Source organism: Protomyctophum parallelum (assembly GCF_964188405.1).
Source record: "Protomyctophum parallelum genome assembly, chromosome: 10".
Taxonomy (NCBI): domain Eukaryota; kingdom Metazoa; phylum Chordata; class Actinopteri; order Myctophiformes; family Myctophidae; genus Protomyctophum; species Protomyctophum parallelum.
The window spans coordinates 40,486,632-40,504,131 of record NC_139704.1 but is presented as its reverse complement, the minus strand read 5'-3'; the positions used below and the strand labels follow the sequence as shown (position 1 = coordinate 40,504,131).

Sequence of the window (17,500 nt, the reverse complement as noted above, 5' to 3'; positions counted from 1 at the left end):
GACGGTATCATGAAAATAATCAATCAAACAAAATCAATGTGTGTGTCCTCTGACATGCATGTCTGGGTGAGTATCCACTATCCAGGCATGTATGCAATGCATACTGTACATATAGTATATATATATTTAAAAAAAAACTCAAACAGTGTAACCAAGTCAATCCTTCCTAAACTGGCCCAGCCAGCGTGCTTTCTGGTATAGAGGGGCGGGTGCTGCTTGGAGCGATGCACTGGATAATATTTGTTCACCGATCTAAGTGTTTCCTTCTTCTTTTTTTTGAGCCGAATGCAGACGCAAATAAAAGCCTGGGCTAATCCTTCCTGGACCATTTGGTTACATCTGTTCAATTAACAGTCTATGTGCAATACTGCATGTGCTTGCACATTTTCTACTCTACATTTTCTACTATGGAGGTATGTGCACCCCTGGTATGGAGGTACTACAGAGGGTACAGTACGTGACCATAAGTGGAAAATGGGGGGGGGGGGGGGGGGGGGGGGGAATTGTTTACTGTTATGTTTAATGATGAGACATTGACAAACTGTCTGAATGAATGTTAACAGTCAGTTATAGCATTATGTGCTAGAAAAGGTTTTCTGCTAAATCTCTAAGCAAAATGTTGTAGTCGTGCACTGAAGCCCAACAAAGGTTTGAGAAGCACTACTCCAGTCGATGTGCAGTGCACCCCTGGATACAGCAGGTGCCTACGTACCTGTTTGATGGTGAAATCATTGATGAGGTGGTGGTTGTGCTCGTTCAAGTTGCAGTGCAGAGAGACGCAGTCGCTCTGGTAGAGCAGGTCCTGCAAGGTGTAGACGCGCTGGACGCCCAGCGAGCGTTCCAGGCCGTCCTGTAGGTAGGGGTCGTAGAAGAGGACATTGAAGCCAAACACCTTGGCCCGCACTGCCACGGCCTGGCCCGAACGCCCTGCGGGGAGATGAGAGGTGGAACCAAAGAAATCGTTGGAAAGTCACCTTGAACATGTTTGAATTTCTTCTTCTTTTCCGCAGAAGCATGTTTGCCTTTAATAGCCAATCTATTCCTTTCTGCTGCCCCTTATTAAGTGTTCATACAAGTCTCAGAGGGGTGTTCAAATTAACAATCTTTCTAATTACACTGGGCGTAATAATAGGACAGCAGATGTACTACAAAAATAAGCTCTACCCACCACCTGGAACACTAACATTATTACTGGCTAGCATTCCTCGCTGGAATTGACGTGTATGCCAATAAATAAAGCAGGCTTGTGGGGTTTTATAACAAGCTGCTTCTCGTTTAACTGAAGAGGAGAAAATGTACACCCCCTAATTTGTAAAAAGGGATTTCGTAATAAAGGGGCCAAGTAAACTAAAACTTAAGATAACAAAGAGATTCATCCGAGCCTCTTCTCTAGCAGAATATTCCATGTTAAGTTGTAATTGGGTTTTCTCGCCCTCAAGCTCTATTCACACTCCTCCTTCAGTGTCTTAGACTAGAGATTAAAAATAAATCACTAGAGCTCACCGAAACCAATGAGACCGAGCGTCTCTCCTCGGATCCTGGCTGCTCCTGATGCCACTTCTCGGATCTGCTCCACACTCTGGACCCGCGTGCCTTCCCGGAGGGCCTGGTAGAGCCAGGTATTTCGTCGGTACAGGTTTAGGATGTGACATAGTGTGGAGTCTGCGGTCTCTTCCACTGCCGCTGAGGGGATATTGCACACTGCAATGCCTAGAGAGAGACGGTACAATAACCGCAAAAAAAATCACTCTAGAAAAGATAGCCATAAAAGCAGAACCTACTTTTATGAAACATGAAACTGTAAAAGTAAACACATTTTTTATTGTACTGTACTGTACTGTACTGTACTGTACTGTACTGTACTGTACAGTACAGTACAGTACTGTACTGTACTGTACTGTACTGTACTGTACTGTACTATTATTGTTAACAATGACACCTTTGCTCATGAAAGGGTAGCTTCAAGCTTGTATGATTCATCTGCATTTTGTTTTATTTTTATTGTATTTTAATATCATTGAGAAATTGACTTGAAGTTACTGTATATCTATCATATGTTTTTATTTTGTAAGAGTTTTTTGGGTGTTTGGGAGAAAAGTTTAAGGTCACGATCAAGGTCAAGGTCAAAATAAAGAATGGGTGGGTTAATTTTCACGAAACTTTGTGGGAATGATTAGAAGGGTGCCCCAAAGAGACGATTAGCATAGTGCATGCACATGTACGTACGTACGTACGTTCGTACGTAGTCAGGTTAATCAGTTTCAGTCGGGGGCGGTCAACATGCTAGTTTATATTCCCCAAAACAATTTTACTGCAATTACCATCAAACAACTACTATCTTGAAGTTAAATTAATATTTAAACTGACTTTCTCAAACATGATTAAGTATGGGAATATTAGTGTAGAGGATAACAGGAAACTAACTAATTACAGTGTCCACAAAACCAGTGTCTGTCTGTAAAAGAAGTCTGCGTACAAAATGAAGATAATGAGGAGATCACAGTTACTCCTGTGCTGATTAAGAACACATGCCCCCCTGGAGTCCAACATGGAAACATGAGTGCACATTTACTATCAATGTATCAACAGCTGCTCAGCACATGCAATCAGAGCCCCATAACATATGTCCTGTGTGTAATAATTCCCATTACATATGTCGTCTATGTACATTCAATGTACAAAACTGAGATTGGTTTGGCCTCCTTCCAAAGCTCCTCTCTGTGGAGACTAGAGGGCCCCACTGCCACTATTTTATCTCTGTCCTTGATCATAATAGATCATTCCACATGAATAGATAATTAACATAGATCATTTCAACATTTTCCATGCGATATTAACACGGTTTGAGAATAGACAAAGTTCTGCTGCAGAGACCGAAGCACACGGCTGGGCTGTCTCGCATACAAACACACCAATTTGTAGAAGCTTTGAGCCCTTTACTTTCGTCATTCTCTGAGCATTACGGCTCCCATACGTCGTACTGTACCTAATTCTCCGGCAGCCTTGATGTCGATGTTGTCGTAGCCGCTGCCGATGCGGATGATGATACGCAGGGCCTTGAACTTCTCCAGGTCCTCTCTGGTCAGCGTGATGGTGTGGTACATCATGGCCCCCACCGCCTCATTCAGCACCTGCATTGGGGGACACAGAGGAGCCCACCTCTTAACCCATTCTGACCTGAGATCAGATTCTAAAAATGTCTTCGACATCCCGGCAGTTTTCTGAAAAAGCTATGTTTCTATGTCAGTCGTCCTTCGATTTTTCAAAAATAGCAGACCTACAAGCTCATAGCGCGCCACTCGGTGGCGCACTATGAGCTTGTAGATCTGCTATTTTTCAATAGCTAAAGCATAACGTAATGCTAACACCATAAGGGGTTCCCGCCCCAAAATGGGTTAAACTCATTCCCTGACAGGGACGTCTTTCAGGGACGTCTTTCATCGTTTGCCCAGAGCGCCAGGGACGTCTTTCACGTCTTTTTTTATGGTTTGCCCAGAGTGCCAGGGACGTCTTTCATGTCTTTTGGGTTTTTTTATTGATTCTACCGAGTAGTAGCTTCCCCGTCGCTAGGCAACACTCACTTCCGCTACGGTGCGTCAATTAAAAATGTTTCCCCGCCGTCCACTTCCATCATAAGCGCAATATTTGGATGCTTTATTCTCTGAATTGATGCTTGGACTGAGGTGATTGAGCAGAACATCGGTTTTGGCGGCTCATTGAAAGGTCGTCGCTGCCTCGCGGTTACAATTGACACTTCTGATGACTTCTGATGACGATCACCGATTTTACTTCCGATTTGGGGTGAATTTCGGGGCTTTCAAAATAAAAGGCCCTGTGCATCCTGTTGGCAGGGGAGCCACAGCGCCGAGCCAATGGTGGCGGTCAATGAGTTTTAACCTCAATATCATCATTAGCTTCGTCGTCACAGTCACGGATATATAGATGTTGGATATTATACAAGTAAGACGCGCAAACGCGTGAAGCGAACGCAGCTCGTGTGTGTGTGTGTGTGTGTGTGTGTGTGTGTGTGCTACAGCTGCGCCCTGTGTGTGTGTGTGTGTGTGTGTGTGTGTGTGTGCTACAGCTGCACCCTCTGGTGGCGGGCGGGTGGTGTAACAGCGTGACACACACACACACACACACACACACAGACATTCAGCCCTTGCTGTCATAGTAAGTGGCTCACTGCGTTCGCAATAATATTATACAATATCATATGATACCATGATGATATGATAATATGATATACGTATACTTTCTCTGTAAATAGACCATATGATTATACGGAGTTTCCATTCCAATATAAATTGTAAATAGTTATTTTAGCTTTACAATTTCACACATTCATACACCGATGGTGGAGGAAACCATGCAAGGCTCAGTGTCGGGGTTCAGTGTCTTGCTCAAGGACACCTCGAAAGTAACTCTGGGGGAGGCCGGGATTGAACTTCCCAATTGGCCGCTCTACCTCCTCAGCCACTGCCGCCCCCCGGTGATATGGCAACCAATCAATCAATCAATCAATCAATAGCGACATTGGATTTGTGAGTAAATTACCTACATTTTGTGTGCCCGGTTTCTCCAAATCTGAAACACAAAAGTATTGCTCATATGTGTGTGTGTGCGTGTGTGTGTGTGTGTGTGTGTGTGTGTGTGTGTGTGTGTGTGTGTGTGTGTGTGTGTGTGTGCGTGCATGCATAAGATTATAGATTTTTTATATTATACTATTAGGTTCTTGGTTTCCCTATGATCCTAGATTACTATCTCTATGAATTTGATGTATTACTGCTTACTGTAAATCGCTCTGGATTAAGAGCGCCGTGTGCGTGTGGGTGTGCATGCCCATAAGTGCATGCATGCATGTCTACTTGTGTGCATGTACTGTGCACGTCCAACAGATTCACGTGTGCTTTTACCAAGGCTGGCTTGTGTCACAACCCATTCATTCTGACTACCTGCAGACCAGGCTGGGGGAGGAATGGATGCAGGCAGAAGTCCATAAAGCAGACTGACAGCTGCCAAGATACCCAGGAAGCACAGTAAGCAAGTGGCTGAATAACAGGTTTAAATTCACACCCCGCTAACTGCATTAGCTTGACCCAGCCAGATTAGCCTATAGCCATGCATTTCCATATAACACTTTTATTGGAGTGGGACGAGGCAGGGGCTGGATGCTAAATTCAAGGTTAACTCTCCCTGATTGTGCATTCATCTCATTACTTGAGCTGAAAGTCAAACTAGCCAGTGGCCGGTTTTATAGCAGAGATTATGCGACTTGTGAAAAATGACAGCGTCGTCGCAGATTGTTAAGCGAAAAACAACATAGCAGTTCACATCAAGAGTAAAAAAACGGAATTAGGCAGCCGTTTTTCTTTTTCTGTTATGTTATGCTAATGACCTTGTTCAGCTGGCTCTTTGCAGTCGCTACCTATGATTAGAAGCTTTAGGTGAGAGATTTTCATGTCCCATGAATTTTTATGGCTCACTGAAAATTCATGGAATGGCACGCCACAAAACGGGGACAATGACCCCCAACTCCTATTTGCAAACTACATTGACTCATCCTCAGGCAACAGCAGGCATAAAGACAGCAGAGGGTCCTTGTTGTTTTGTTTGTGAGTGTATGTGCATGCATGCATGCCTGAATGTGTGCCGCACAAAAGAAACCTCCAGTGTGATTGTTCTGTGTGTCTCACGTGATTTATTATTTTCCCGTGAGCTTGAGCCCCGAGCTCATGCTGCCGTAGAATAATGGCACTGATCTTGCACTGCATCCATTGACAGTGTGCGCGTGTGTGTGTGTGTGTGTGTGTGTGTGTGTGTGTGTGTGTGTGTGTGTGTGTGTGTGTGTGTGTGTGTGTGTGTGTGTGTGTGTGTGTGTGTGTGTACACTGTGTGCACGGTGCCCCTTCTGCACCCTCTGCTAAGCACTTGTGCTCATGGGAGTGCTGCCAATATCTTTGCTCCCAGAGGGTGCCTTTGTACAATGAATTCACTCAGATATCATTTAATTGGACAGAGAAGACTGGGTGCGTGTGAGCTAGGGAGCAATAGGAAACCATGTCTCAGGTAAGATGAAGTGGTATGAAATATGACAAAATACACCCCCACCCCCCAGCCCCTACCCCCCCAAAGTGTGCCCTGTAGCACTTTACTCAAATCTTGCTCGTCTTCTAAGCTTTCTTTATCCTGTTTAATGATGAGAAGCACCACATACAGTACCCAGCATGTGGAAACATTGACAAATAAATGAAATAAAATCCACTATCAAAGATTACCACGATCAGTAAACTCTGAAAGTAGTTAGTTTTTCAACACACGCGCAGAACAAAAAAGATATCACTGTTTTTCTCAAAAATGGATACAGCCTATATTGTTTAAAATGCCAGACACCTCTCTCTCTCTCTCTCTCTCTCCCAACAGATGTAAGTATATATGGACAAACTGTTACAGACCAGCTCCAGAGGAGCACCGTGTCCAGAAATGTTTCATAGCACTCTGGCGCAATATAATTATATGGCATTTCCATTAGCAGCCCCCTCGTCTCCCTTTTTAACACTGCGGCACTTCAGCAGCCATTGACATCAGAGCAGGAGATGAAACCATTATGGTTCTAACTGGGAGAGAGGGGTTGCCATACTATTAACACCGGGAGGAAGAGGACATACAGAGATTGTATCTTCTCTGAACAGAATGTATATTCATCATCGTGGAACTTGTCCAGTTTTGGCCAAGACAGCGTTTGTTTAACCCATTCTGAACGGGCACCCATTTTGGTGTCAGCATCATGTTATGCTTTAGCTATTGAAAAATAGCAGATCTACAAGCTCATATCGCGCCACCGAGTGGCGCGATACGAGCTTGTAGGTCTGCTATTTTTTGAAAAATCGAAGAACGACTGACATTTTTAGAATCTGATCTCAGGTCAGAATGGGTTAATCAGACCAGTGTGTGTCCGGCGGAAACCTCGTATGAATCTGATCTCAGGTCAGAATGTGTTAACACGTGTGCAATGTGCATGTTATGAATATGTGACATTAGTAAATGCAGCGTACTGTAGGTCTTCTCTATGGCTACAACTGTTGATTATTTTCTTTGTGATTATTCTATTGATTACTTTTTCAATGAATCGAATAATCAAGAAGCACATTTATTAGATTTTATTATTATACTTTTTTTGAGTGGTGAAAACCACTCCAAGGAACATCAATGTCCATGTTAAACTGTTAACCTATGTGTGTGTTAACCTATGTTTGTGACTATGAGTACCAGTAGGGGCAAAAGCGGCGCTGTTGTGCCAGAAACAGAGAGATAGTGCTGCACTGTTGCCTGCTAATAAGAGACAGATAGAGAGAGAGAGAAAGAGATAGAGAGAGAGGGGGGGGGGGGGCAGGGGGAGAGGGGAGTTGCACCACTCAGTTCTCAGTGATTTTATTAAAATTTTCACCTAAATTACATGCCCAAAATAGGTGTTTCTTAATGCCCGGTTATTTTCCTGAAATTTTGGATAATGTTTCATGATCAATGACATGGATTAGTGGTATGTCTTTAAATGTTTTGATGAATTGAACAATGTGGACCCTGTTGTAAACAAGTGTAATGCTTAATTGGGTCGTCCACTCACAGTTGACAGTCTTTGTATTGAGTTTGTGCTTAAAATGTACTGTAAATTCTACAAACTGTTAATAAATATTTCAATCAATCAATCAATGAACCGCTGGCTTACCTTCTCGTGGATCTCCTGTGTGGACTGAGCGTCGCAGAAGGCCACAGTGGCCAGGTCTTTGAGGATGGGCATCTCCACCGTGCAGTCGCGCCCGTCCAGCAGCGCCACTAGGGGGCGCGGGTGCATCGGCCCGTTCATGATCTGGGGCCGGATACCTGCAGAGAGAGAGAGAGAGAGAGAGAGAGAGGAGAGAGAGAGAGAGAGAGAGAGAAGGAACAAGGATGAAAGGAGGGAAAGGGAAAACCAGAGTAACGGTGGAGGGATGAGGGTAGAGAAAGAGACAAAGAAATGTAGTGGGAGAGAGGGCAGAGAGAGAGAGAGAGAGAGAGAGAGAGAGATGTTAATTATATGCTTCCGACACACACATTCCAGTGGGCAATGGAACGTACGGTAGGTTAAAGAACAGCAAAAATGAGAAGCGTTCATATGAATGCACACTCACTCGCATGCATGCTTACACACACACACACACACACACACACACACACACACACACACACACACACACACACACACACACACACACACACACACACACACACACACACCACACACACACACACACACACAGCTCAATAGAGTCAATACCCTGACTCAAACGGGATTGACCTGCTTCCTACTTTCATCCACAATGATCATCTCCCTCACCTGTCAACACTGGTCAATAGCAAGCACGTACTGTATTTGTGCGCGTGCACACACACACACACACACACACACACACACACACACACACACACACACACACACACACACACACACACACACACACACACACACACACACACACACACACACACACACACACACACATTTGAATTCTTTTATTTGGATCTGCACAAGAGGCGTAATACAATAGACCCAAACACTGATCAGAATTAGGTTATACATTATATGGTCCAACCAGATATAGCTGCTGCACATGCTTAACACACAGAGGGAAAAGAAGAAAAAAAAATATATATATAGCACATTGTTTACATACTATTACTTGACACTACTAGACACACACACACACACACACACACACACAAGCACACACACAGGTGCACGCACGCACGCAAGGCGACAAGCATGCTGACACAAAGCCACACACAGACACCCATGGCGATGTGACTACTGTAGCCCTCTAGTGTCTCATCACTGTTCCCCACTCTGTTACCAGGCAACAGGTCTTATAACCCCATGAGGTCATCGTTTCCATTATCCTATCACCATGCAGGAACCGTCAGGCTGAAGTGTGTGTGTGTGTGTGTGTGTGTGTGTGTGTGTGTGTGTGTGTGTGTGTGTGTGTGTGTGTGTGTGTGTGTGTGTGTGTGTGTGTGTGTGTGTGTGTGTGTACTGTGTGCGCGCGCTCGCGTATGTGAAGTTGCTATGTCCGAGAATGATTATTGCTCCTGTTCATTAACAAGTAAAAAGAAATGTGTGCTTGTACATTCACGGTTCACCAGACCCCCCATAGTTCCAGTGCCACAATACACCAGTAGTCCTTTAATAATGCATTGGCAAAGTTCTGGTTGTGACAAGGTTTCCCCGAACCGGGCAAATATATCATCGCTGTCAGGCAGAAACCTTGTATCTTTTTTTATTCCTGTAAATTAATGCACTACTTTGTCATACTGTACTACAGTGTCACACAAAAGCAGCAAAAATAGCCAATCTACAAGATCACAATGCGTTGCATCATGAGGGGCTGTGAGCTTGCAGATCTGTTATATTTCTGCTAAAGCAATAAGAAAACAAAAGAAAGAAAAAAAACACGCAAAGAGGTTCAGTCCGTATGGCTTTTATAAATATTGATCCAATGAAAAGTATTAACAAGAGCTTGTGACTATTGACGTTGGATCCACTGGAACACAGGTGGTGTTTAGGACGGTTTTGGACATACAAGGTTTCCAGACTACAGTGACGATATGCCTCGAGGGTTTCCTGTCCGTCTCTCCTACTTAAATGTCTGACAGGATGGTGACATCATTACCATAGCAGCCCTTTAGGGACAAACAGCCTCAAAGGCTTCAGGAAATACTGTCCCTATACATTTATATATGGCAGTATAGAGCTGCATCTAGTGGTCATTTTCTTATCTTCTTCATCTATCACCTTACAGATTAATTAAACAATACAGAGGAGGATTTTTGTGTGTGTGTGTGTGTGTGTGTGGGGGGGGGGGGGGGGGGGATTCTTGACTTTTTATAAGCGACTAAATCGATTTGTCTGATTACAACCACTTGGTGTGTAACAGTGGTGTGTACTAAAATAAGTGGAGTGTAGATCTAAAATAAGATCTATAAGCTCAGCTTTTGTTGATCAAGCTTGTATATCTGCAATTATTGCTACAGAAAAAAAAAAAGAAAAAAACAGAAATTGTTTTATTAACCCATTTAGACCTGATGTAACCTATACGTTGTTTTACCTTAAATGCCGGCTGCGCCCTCTGTGTCACACACCTCTGGTGTCTCTTTTTTTTTAATAAGAATTTGAAGTTGTTCAGAATCTTTTTAGAACCGGCCTCAGGTCAAAATGGGTAAAATTCTACAATGTCTTTATTTATTTATATTTGTTTAATGGATTATTTAAATGATTGCACTCCTACACTGCAGTGTTCGACTGACCGGCTGACACATTGACTGGACATACACTGGACTCATTTCCTCCTGTGACCCATGTCGATTATAAAAACTATTGATAATTGATCATTTGTGACCGAGTACAGTGGGGCCATGGTCATTTTTCAGTTTTTTACATATTATGAAACTACATAATGTAAGCTTTCATATGATGTTTGATCTTTAATAATTACAGAGACATTTTTGCAATGTAATTACAATGACTTAATGACACTAAAACGACTTTCTGATGGAATGAAAACATTCTTTAACATTCCAACTGTGTTAATGTGGCTAAAAACAAAAAATAAAAAAGGTATTTTGGTCTATTGTGGAGTTTCATTAGAGCCGACTTGTGGGTGAAAATACTGGAAGGGGTCACATTTAATAAATAAAAGCTATCGATAGAGAAATCACAAAAAAATGGATAGTTGCAGCCCCAAAAAGGATGTTCTAATATTGGGACATTCTTGGCAGCACAAAAAGTGAAGAGAAAACAAATAGAGGGAAGAGGAAAAAGGCAAGAGGGGGGAGAGAGAGAGAGAGAGAGAGAGAGAGAGAGAGAGAGAGAGAGAGAGAGAGAGAGAGAGAGAGAGAGAGAGAGTGTGGTGGTGGTGGTGGTGGTGGGCATTCTGCACACCACCACTCCCTGGCTCCCTGCAGTCTGTTGTCATGGTGATTAGAGGATTTGGGCAGGATTATGAAATATTTTATTTAGTGGCATCTGTGCTACTGGAGAGGACGTCCAGGCTCTGCCCCTTCCCACACTCCTCCAATTCGCTTTATCACACTCTCTCTCTCTCTCGACTTTCCCTCTGTCTTACTGCCCCCCCCGCCCCCCCGACACACACACACACACACACACACACACACACACACACACACACACACACACACACACAACACACGCAGCAAAGACAATATTGTACACCACTGTGACAACATGCCATCAAAAAGAAAAACAGTGCCACACTGTTATCCCTCAATTAACTCGGTGAGATAAAAGGTGTGTAGCAGTTAATCACGCTTAACAACTTAAGCCCCGTTTTATACTTCGGCTAATCGAAAATAGCCGAAGCCGGAGATAAATTAAACCACCGACCACTGCATGCAATGCCGACTGCGGCAATATCCACATGGAAAAAGGTGGCGATGGACTTACAAGGGGGAACGCGCTACTGTTGCTGCTGCTGTGCAGAATCCCTCACCACGTTACAACATAACACTCAGCCGTTGCCGTATCTCTTTCAGCCTCAGACATCATCTTGACATGTAATGGAACAAAAACACAACTAAAATGGAGAAAGCTGCCATAGTGAGACATGGATCATTCCTTTCCAGTGAGTGACCAGTGACCACCATGCCCTGCAGATGGGGACACTGTCAGCCTGGATCAAGATGAATATAAGCCTCTCAACATGAGGAACAAAAATGATCATTCAAAATGGTTTTGCATGTAGTGGCAAGCCTGGCATCTAATTTACCTTCTGGGAGTAGACTGGTATTCATTTTTGCCAAGTTGGATATCTGGTTTAGAGCAGGGGTCTTGTTTTTCAGGCCAAGGACCCCTTAGCTAATTAAGAGAGAGATGAAACTGGCTCCCTCTACTACATTGAATTCATGTTAAATGTGTGTTTTCAGACATTTAACGACTTAAACCCTCAATACTTTGAAAAACTTTGGCTCAGTACTTGGTCTTGGTGATGGTTTTTTTCCCTCTTCTACACCAAACCTCTTCGACGAAAATAATGTTGCCCCCAGAATATGCGAGGGTTCAAGTGGTTAATGTAAATCATAAAGTCCCTATACCACACAAAGATTTGGTGGCCTCCCTGCAGTCCAGGACCCACCGTTGAAGACACCTGGTCTTCTAGAAAGTATCAGCGGATTCAGAACAGCTCTGTGTGCCTGCCTGCGTGCATGTGAAGGACCGGATTCCAGGGGTGGATTGGCCACAGGACGTACCAGGCATATATGCCCGGTGGGCCGACCCTCTGGTGGGCTGGTCTGGGCCAAATGTTAAATTAGTTGTCTGTTGGTTGTGTATATATGTTGTACTGTAAATGTGGTGGTGTTAAGGGCTTGTATTTCAAAAGTATTTGTATGGGCCTCGACCCAAAAAGTCAGTATAGAGTATCTGCAGCGCTAGTTGTGGTAGGCCAGTCTGGGCCAAATTCCGTGAAAATGCCTAGGCCGTATTTTCGTCTCAGTCCAGCCCTGCCAGATTCCCTAGACTGGATGGCACTGGTTAAGATTTGGAAAAGAAACCAGACTTTAACCACCACAAACAGTGAAAGGTTCATGATGCCGTTATCTTATCGTCACTATCAAGCACAAAGTACAATGTTTCTCAAAGGGACCATGCGTAGGGAGTGGGCGTGTGGTTCTTCCACAACGCCTCCCCTTTCACTGTGAACATAGATATTCAACGTGAGCCACGACATCACTTCGCCTTTGAAATTTAATTTAATAATATTTGGACTGCTGGACAGCCGACAGTAGGCTCTCTTCACCCTTTACAAAAATCACACCTGTGTGAAGTGAGGGGGTGCTAATATATTAACGTCTAACTCATGTTGATTAGGTGAGGTAATGGTGATGTAAAACAAACAGTGACAACAAATTCTCTTTATTATTAATGGCATTTAAGATGACTGAATTGAACTAAAAACAAACATTAAACCTGTATATAGGATATAAATATACGTATATATGGCAATTTAGTTTTTTTTTATGCTGAAGTAGGCCTAAACATGTTTGTTTTTATATCTAAATTAGATGAAGGCAGTCACCATTTGTCACCATGACTGCATTGTTGACATAGTGCCTGATGCTGTCCAAATATAGAAACATGTTACCAGAATCGTTTAATTAACCATTATCCTGAATACATCTGACGTTGTTTAAGTTACAGTAGCCTACAGTAAAACACGTATGTCACATTCACACCAGAATGCTTTGCTGCGATTAAAACGAATCCTGCTGGTCTGGGCCGTGGCTCAGCGGTCCAGGCACCTTGGCTGGTAATCCAGTCTGGCAGTGTGCCGCGGGCTCGACTCCCGATCCCGACGGCCTTTACTGCATGTCACCCCCCCCCATCTCTCTCCCCATTTCCTGTCAGCCTACTGTCTGTCCCTCCATAAAATAAATAAATAAAATAAAGGCGAAAGCCACAAAAAAAAACATTCAAAAAATAATACAAAAAACGAATCCTGCTGCGTATTGTCGTAAAGTGCGCTTCGTTGGGCAGGTGTGAAGTCTCATTCTAATCCTAATGCGCATCAAAGAACCACATTCTACTTCGCCTCCAATCGCACTTGATTTCAATTGGGTGCAGGTGGGAATGCAATTGCATGAAATAAAGGAAATGAAGCAAACAATGTGGCGGATGAAAGTAGTAAAGTAAAGTTGGATACGGAAAAGGGATATTTTACGCAGCGCTAAGATGTCCCCTTAACGTGAAATAGACCGACGTGATCGAATGAGGAGACCGAAGCCCTCATCGAAATATGGTCAGATGAGTACATCAACACCTTGAGGGCCCGGGCCTATTTAATCCATTAATAAAATGTGCCCATCGTCAGCAAGCGCCTCTAGGCTTGCTGACGATGGATCCGTTTTCATAGCACTAATTTGACCGTGCACTTGAACTTGACGGTGATTTACGTCATGGGCCCCGATGGTGTTAATCAATTGCTTAAGGAAAGACATAAAAACACTGCAGTGTACAGAGCATTATTCTGTCTGTGCGTATAAGCATGGAGGGCTGTCACTGTGTGCGGGGATCCACATGCTGGAGACTTTCTTTATCTTGTTTAAATTATAAATACTGCAAAATTAAACACATGCTTAAGCATGATCTATAAACTGTATAGTAGCATACTAATTTTATATGATGATTGGATAGCCTAATCTATAGGAGTACAGATTGTAAACTGATTAAGGATCATTTTGCGATCCCGTCTCCATGTGCCTCGGCCATGTGTCCAAAAGAACAAAAGATACACACACACACACACACACACACACACACACACACACAAACTTCTCCGCCCATTCGCATCGAGTCTACCGAAGTATTAAGTGGTGTCATTCAAAAGCCCGATAGGGTTGCGTGCTCTAGTCTACTGTAGGTGTTTTATGTCTAAAATGTCGTGTTTCCCAAAAAATAACATGGTGCTGCAATGCAGCCAATTGGGCAGCAAACAGGCTTCTGTGTGCGGCCTGGAGGGCATGTGCGCATGCGCTGCACCATACGTGCGACACAACATTTCTTTGAGAAACCCAGCCGATGTATTAGCAATAGCAAGAGCAATGGTAAGAAAATGATTTGATTATTGGAGAAAAACTAGGCAGACAGACACCCTGAATTATTTTTGCCCTAATCTTCATACCGTATGTGGAGATATTTATTTAAAGTTTTTGTTTAATTTATACAAGATAGAAGAAAGATGGGACTGAGGGCAGAGAAGGGGAATACCCTCTCTGCCCTCAGTCCTCAATACCCTTCCATTGGCGAATGGTGGACGTCTCTGAGGAGACAAAGCGAGGAAGGAGGGTCAGTGTGTGTCATACAGTCACAATGCTGACTTGAAGACGATAGAGGGCAAGGCTCAGCCTGTGGTACGGCATTCGCAAGGCTGTGGGGTTTTGAACCAGACACACGTTGTCCTCTGTAGCCCAGTGGTTTTGATATCTTCCTACTAGGACCCAAACAGTGAAAATAGCCGCTCTACACGGTACAACAACGGTACAATGCAATGCAGTGTGGCACGCTGTGAGCGTGTAGATGAGCTATATTTTCCCTACTTCTTAAAATAAATATGTTTTATTTATCTAAATGTATGGAATTTCTTTGATTTATTTAAGTTCTTTTTCAATTTTCTTGGGGGAAATATACTCCCAAAATGTCCCACTGTTTGGGAACACCATTTCTCGGTCAATCTGTTCTATTTACTGAAGACATGTCATGAAAAAGATTCTTCTCATGAGAGAGAACTGGTTGAATATGGTTGTGTGTGTGTATGTATGTATGCGTGTATGTGTAGAAGCCAAGGGTTGTGCATAGAGCAAGGGGCTGTCAGCCAAACACACCTGTGGCTCCACAGTAGAGCCCTGCCGATATACAGTATAGCCAAAATATTGCCATTAATGCCGAAAATGGCTTAAAAGGGAGCACGTCACCCATTTTCTACCTTATCTTCGTGTCAGAATTTCCGTCTACTCTCTCTGTGTCTCATTGGTGGGTTAATGGGCAGTTCAGAAACCTGCCTACCAATGACATCATTGATGGGCATTCCAAGCTAACAAAGGACTCTCCACAATCAGGATTGCCACTGGTCCCAAAACTATGGCATCACTCAGGCTCTACTCCATGTCCACGCACGGTTTTTCTTTTTCAAACTTCCTCCCTCACACTCCTGCTGAGTTCATTATTCCAGCAATTATTCACACTCACACTCACACACTCACACTCACACTCACACTCACACACACACACACACACACACACACACACACACACACACACACACACACACACACACACACACACACACACACACACGTGTGTGTTTTCTTTGTAAATAATTTGTCATACTACAGTCTCACAAAAGTATAAAAAGCTGAAAACGTGTCACGATGTGACGTGTTTTGAGTTTGTAGAGCTGCTATTATTTAATTTAAATCCTGAAAAATTATATTTGGACACACATATAAGGTTTCCGCCCAACAGCAGCAGCGATATGTTTAAACACAGACAGGAGAAAGAGAAGAAACTCATCCATGCAGGAACAGAGAAACAAAACATACATGTACACACGTACAGTACACACAGTAGTGTGGGAGTCATGTGTGCGTGCGCTCGCGCACACATGACTCACTTGTAGGAACTAGGTCAACATGCTGTTGATTAATTATTTCCTGGTGGCTAATAGCCTTTAACAAGCCTAATAAGGCATAACATGAGGCTAAGCTAAATACATGATGAATCGGTTGCTAATTAGCTGCTAACGAGGCCTTTAGAGCAGCCCAAATACCTGGCTGCCACGGTGAAGGAAGCTTATTGGTTTTCTATACCAATTACTGTCTCGTCTCCAGGTCTCTCAGCCGTACAAAACAAAACAAAAATGTGAAGATGGCCAACATGAACCAATGCACTTGTGCGTGTTTATTAAAATGAGATGGAGTGGACGTTTACATGATCGACTGTAATATAAGCAGGTCTGGCTCTAGACAAATGTGCACACATGTGCAGATTGTACACACACATGCACGTGCAGTTGCGCGCACACACACATATTACGTGCATACAGTATGCACACACAAGCACACACACACACACACGCGTATTATGTGTGCAAGTTTGTGTGTAGGACAGCCAATCTCGTTGACTGCTGCTGACTCCCATAGTACCCCCCTGCCCCACACTCCCTGGAAAGGTCTTCCATTATGGCATAGCAGATGAGTTCTCAGATGAGGTTTCCACCGTCCCACCCCTCCTCCACCCCCATCACAGCACAGCTGGTCACACAGCACCACAGCCCAGCTACAGACGAGCATAAGAAAACTGATTTAGCTCCTTGGATGATCTACTGTACAACTGCTCCAACAACTATTTGGCCAGCACTGCAGTTCTTCCCTTGTGTCCATGGGCCTGTCTTTGTCTGTATAGCCTGATTTATACCACAATAGCAGATCTACAAACTCTTGTAGCTCAGCTATTTTCATTGTAGTATAAGTATAAAATTGGGCATCGTTTTTTTGTCTGTCTCTCTCTCTCTCTCTCTCAACTTATCTGTGCGTGCATCTCTTCCTGTCTCCATCTCTCTTTCGTCTGCAGTTTCACCCTGGATTGGCACTGCTGTGGAGATTTTGGCAGCCTCCTGCGGGCCACACCCAGCCAGCCGCAACCAGAACCTGGCGCATAGGAAATGGGAGCAGAAGCAGAACCCTCCCTGTCCAAACACAGACCAACTCCACTTTAGACCAAACATTACACTCACTAAAGGGGGAAAAATAGCTCTACACAGAGTTACTTTTGTAGAGGCAGTTTGTGGCTAATAACAAAGGGCGCGGTAACAGAAACAACATCAATGGGGGATGTTTTACATTAGGTGTTGGAGATATTTTGGCTCGCAGCCTCTCTGATGGAAACCAGCAATGCTTGT

At 43.7% G+C, this 17,500-nt stretch overlaps 1 protein-coding gene across 2 annotated transcripts in view; it reads right to left on the bottom strand.

Annotated features, from left to right (window-relative positions):
• LOC310866130 (C-terminal-binding protein 2-like) overlaps window positions 1-17,500 on the bottom strand; it is a 100,971-nt gene that overhangs the window by 7,521 nt on the left and 75,950 nt on the right. For both annotated transcript variants that reach the window (XM_083775530.1, XM_083775531.1), the window contains 4 exons: window positions 7,726-7,880; window positions 2,987-3,131; window positions 1,504-1,710; window positions 713-927 (listed from right to left, as the gene is read on the bottom strand). In XM_083775530.1, the coding sequence (XP_083631656.1) occupies window positions 713-927; window positions 1,504-1,710; window positions 2,987-3,131; window positions 7,726-7,880 (722 nt within the window). The remainder of the gene's footprint in view (window positions 1-712; window positions 928-1,503; window positions 1,711-2,986; window positions 3,132-7,725; window positions 7,881-17,500) is intronic.